Here is a 3,992-nt window from a genome sequence, read left to right on the forward strand (position 1 = left end):
CTGCCCCAAACCCCCTCCCCACCTTCTGCCCCACCCCGAGCATCCTCCCGAGCTCAGCCCTCCACAAACCCCTGCCCCAAACCCCCTCCCCACCTTCTGCCCCACCCCGAGCATCCTCCCGAGCTCAGCCCTCCACAAATCCCCTCCTCAAGCCCCCTCCCCATCTTCTGCCCCATCCCGAGCATTCTCTCCTGCTCACTCCCCTCCAAGCCCCCTCCGCACCCCTCTGCCCCATCCCGGCCGCTCCTGCCAGCTCCGATGCACAAACACCGGCCCCGCTCCCGAGCCCATCCCCGCTGGAAACCTCTCCTGGCACCCAGGGCTACGAAGACACCCGCGAGTTCACGTCTTGGGGCTGCGGCAGAGCAGCCCGCTCTTCCCGGCTTTCCCCCCGGTGCCGGCGCTCAGCGAAGCGCACGGCGTCGTGGATGCTGTGGAAAGCCAGGTGCCCCCCGGCGCTGCCCGCCCGGCCGGCCCAGCCTCCCTCCCGGAGCCGCTGGCGGATGGAGGGGTTGCAGTTGGCCAGGAGCACCTGGACGCCCACCTCCTCGTAGTCGCGGCGCGTCTCCCGGAGCACGGAGAGACCCGCGGTGTCTATGAACTGCATGGCGCCGCAGTCCAGGATCAGGGTGTGCATGTCCGTGCAGGGGGGACAGGCGCCTGCTGCGGGCTCCTCCGCCCTTCCCCTGGCCTCTTCCAGGCAGCCACACCCGGCTCCCCAACAGCCCCCGCTGCCGCCGGGCTCCGCGCTCGTCCCGGCGGCCAGCAGCGCGGGATCCACGCCGGTTTTCTGGAACAGCGCGGCCTTGAAATAATCCTTGTTGGCGTAGTAGAGGGAGCACTCAAAGCGGAAGATTTTGACGTTGGCGATGCTGCCGAGCTGTTTGTAGGCGGCCTGGTCCTCGTAGATCTCCCTGCCGCTGACCTTGCCCAGGAGCGCGGCCCGGGGTCTCTGCGTGCGGAAGATGACGCAGAGCAGGGCGAAGCAAACGCCCACCAGGAGCCCGATCTCCGCGGTGAGCAGCGTGGAGCACAGCATGGTTGCCCACCACACCGCCGCGTCCAGCTTGCTGAGCTGCCACATCCCGGGCGCGTCGCGGAACCTCCTGAGGCCGCCCCGCAGGTTGACGATGGTGACCACCCCCAGGATGGAGGTCTGGAGCGAGTAGAAGAGCGGGGAGATCCACAGCAGCACCAGCAGCAGCACCAGGGAGGTGACCAGCCCAGACACCTGGGTCTGGCTCCCCGTGGACTCCTTCAGCAGAGTCTTGGTCAGGGCGGCAGAGCTGGCAAAGCAGTAGAAGGAGGAAGGGACGAGGTTGCACAGGCCGATGGCGATCATCTCCTGGTTGGCGCTGACGGCGTAGCCGTGCTTCTTGGCGAAGATCTCCGCCAGGGACACGGTCATGGCGAAGCCGATGACGGCGATGGGCAGAGCGTCCAGGGCCAGGCTGGGAAACAGGCTGACGTCCGGGACCGTGGGTTTCCTGAAGCCGGTGGGGATGCGCCCGCACACGGCGGCGCCGTAGCGCTGCTGGAAGCCCAAGTAGTGGGAGGTGACGGTGGCCACGATGACCACCAGCAGCTCGATGGGGAACGGCGCCTTCATCCTGTCCTTGTAGCGCTCGTTGAGCTCCTTGACGGGCACTATGACGGCCAAAGCCACCAGGCTGGTCAGCAGGTCGCAGACGTTGGTGTCGTGGATGTGCCTGAAAAGGTCCACCCAGGTGAGGACGAAGGAGCCCACCCCCTCGTGACGAGGGATTTTCAGGCCCAGCAGGTATTTCATCTGGGAGGTGATGATGGTGAGGCTGGAGCCAGTCACGAAGCCACCCAGCAGAGGCTCTGACAGGTAGACGGCCACGAAGCCCATCTGCAAAAGCCCCAGCAGGATCTGAAAAGCAAACCGGCCACAGCGTCAGCAGGGGTGAGAAGGGCTGGAGGGGGTGGCTGGCAATCCATGTCACTCTGCTGCCACTTCAGGAGCTCTGGCTACGCTGTGGATGTGCTGCCGTGTGGGGAATTTGTCTTCAGGAGTCCATCTGGGGCGTGGAAAACCAGAGATAAACACTCTAGCAGTGTTAAACCTTTAACTCTTCCCTGTGGCTGGGGATGCCACGCAAAAAAGCCTGCGAGGTCCCTGCAGCCCCATCAGAGCAGCTCTGGGTGTGATCACTCAGCTGAGATGCTCTGAGTTTCGCTTGTCCCAGCGGAAAAGCCTGGAATTGCTCAGGGACAGCTCGGTGGAGGCCGTGGGGACACGGCAGGGAGCACGGCAGGGTGCTTGAGGGTGGCCCTGGCCAGCCCCAAAGCTGCTCTAAGCTGCCCAGCCGCAGGACTGAGGCGGAGGGAGGGAGGGAGGGTGGCTCACAGATCCTTCTCTTCTCCTGCTCTGTCTGATCCCGAGGATGTCTCAGACACATCCAGGGACCTGCCTGTCCCAAGGAGGAGAACAACCCCATCCAGCTGTGCTTGCACTCCCGACATCACCGCACTCACAAACATTCAAGGTCCAGGCAGGGTCCAGAAACGTTCCTCGGGACTCTGAGGTCTGCACCGACACTTAGAGATCTCGACCTCAGAGAAACTCCTAGGAGGAAACAGGGCAAGGGAGAAGGTTTGTACCTGGTAAAGCCCGACCAGAAAGCTCAAGGACAGGGCCACGGTGATGGCGTAGCAGCTCCTGTCACAGGCCCCCGTGGTGCCGTTCCTGGGGGAGCTGGAGTTGTCCCCGAGGGCAGCGCTGCCGTCCCCGTACCCCGCCAGCTGCAGGTGCCGCGTCACCGACTGCCCCACCATGAGGCACAGCACCCCGAAGGAGCCCACGCTGGCGTGGCGCGACGTGGCCGCCGCCGCGTAGATGATGTTGCAGAAGAAGTTGGTGTAGATGCCGTAGATGGGGTCCTGGTTGGCCAGGAGGGAGTAGGAGATGGACTGGGGGATGGCCACGACGCCCACCAGGAGCCCCGAGACCACGTCCCCCAGCAGCTGCGTCCTGGGGCTGTACTGGGGCAGCCACTCCAGCGCCGGGAGCAGCCGGCGCAGGGCCGCGCTCAGGCGCCGCGGGCTGCACCTGCAGGCCGCCCTGGCTTTCTCCAGGATCAGCTCCCTGCCGCCGGGGCCCGCGGGCTCGCGCTCCTCCAAGCTGACGAAAGTCTCCAGCGGCCCGAGGGAGCCCAGGGCGTCTTTGCTGGGCGCTGGCTCCCGGCTGGACGCGTCCTCCACGGCCCCAGGGGAGCGCAGGCGGGCGTGAGGAGGGGATGGCCCGAGAGGATCCTTGGGGAGAGCTGCTGGGAGCTGCATCCCACCCGCATCTGGAGCTCCTGGAGCGCCTGGAGCGCCTGGAGCGCCGACATCCATCCCTCCCTGCAAGGAGATCTTCGGTCAGTTCAGCCCCTCCGGCACAGCGGGCGCGAGCACGAGGGGCTTTGCTCAGCTGCAGGGCTGGTGGCATGGATGGAGAGATAAATAAATAAAGGGAAATAACCTCAGACAAATTGAACAAAAGCGTTTTCCCAAGGTCGACTCGTTTGTTGGCACTTAGGGACCCAGTTCACCCCAACCCCCAAATCAGGGGCAGAGCCACAGAGCCCCCCATGCTCCTTCCCCACACCTCATGTTTTGAAACAGGAACTTCACTGAATTTCACTGAAATTTCACTGAAATTTCACTGAAATTTCACTGTATTTTACTGAATTTCACTGAATTTCACTGAAATTTCACTGTATTTCACTGAATTTCACTGAATTTCACTGAAATTTCACTGAAATGTCACCGTATTTCATTGAATTTCACTGAATTTCACTGAATTTCACCAAATTTCACCGAAACAAAGAACTTTCCTTCAAGAAAGGAAAGTTCTTCCCTAGCAAACGACTCCTTTTCCTTTAAGAACTCTGACTTCCATCAAGACACTGCTACTTAGGCAAAAACTTATTTTGGAAATGTTAAGATATTCCAGGGGATACTTTAGGAATCAGGATGTGGGTAAG

At 62.1% G+C, this 3,992-nt stretch overlaps 1 protein-coding gene across 1 annotated transcript; it reads right to left on the reverse strand.

Annotated features, from left to right (window-relative positions):
• Positions 1–322: 322 nt before the first annotated feature.
• Positions 323–3,303, reverse strand: LOC120759353 (sulfate transporter-like). The gene is made up of 2 exons (XM_040078534.1): positions 2,626–3,303; positions 323–1,894 (listed from the first exon to the last, which is right to left on the reverse strand). Exons 1-2 carry the CDS (start codon positions 3,301–3,303, stop codon positions 323–325), a joined length of 2,250 nt encoding a protein of 749 aa, XP_039934468.1.
• Between the last annotated feature and the right edge of the window lie 689 nt (positions 3,304–3,992).

The sequence above is a fragment of the Hirundo rustica genome, chromosome 14 (genome assembly GCF_015227805.2).
Source record: "Hirundo rustica isolate bHirRus1 chromosome 14, bHirRus1.pri.v3, whole genome shotgun sequence".
Taxonomy (NCBI): domain Eukaryota; kingdom Metazoa; phylum Chordata; class Aves; order Passeriformes; family Hirundinidae; genus Hirundo; species Hirundo rustica.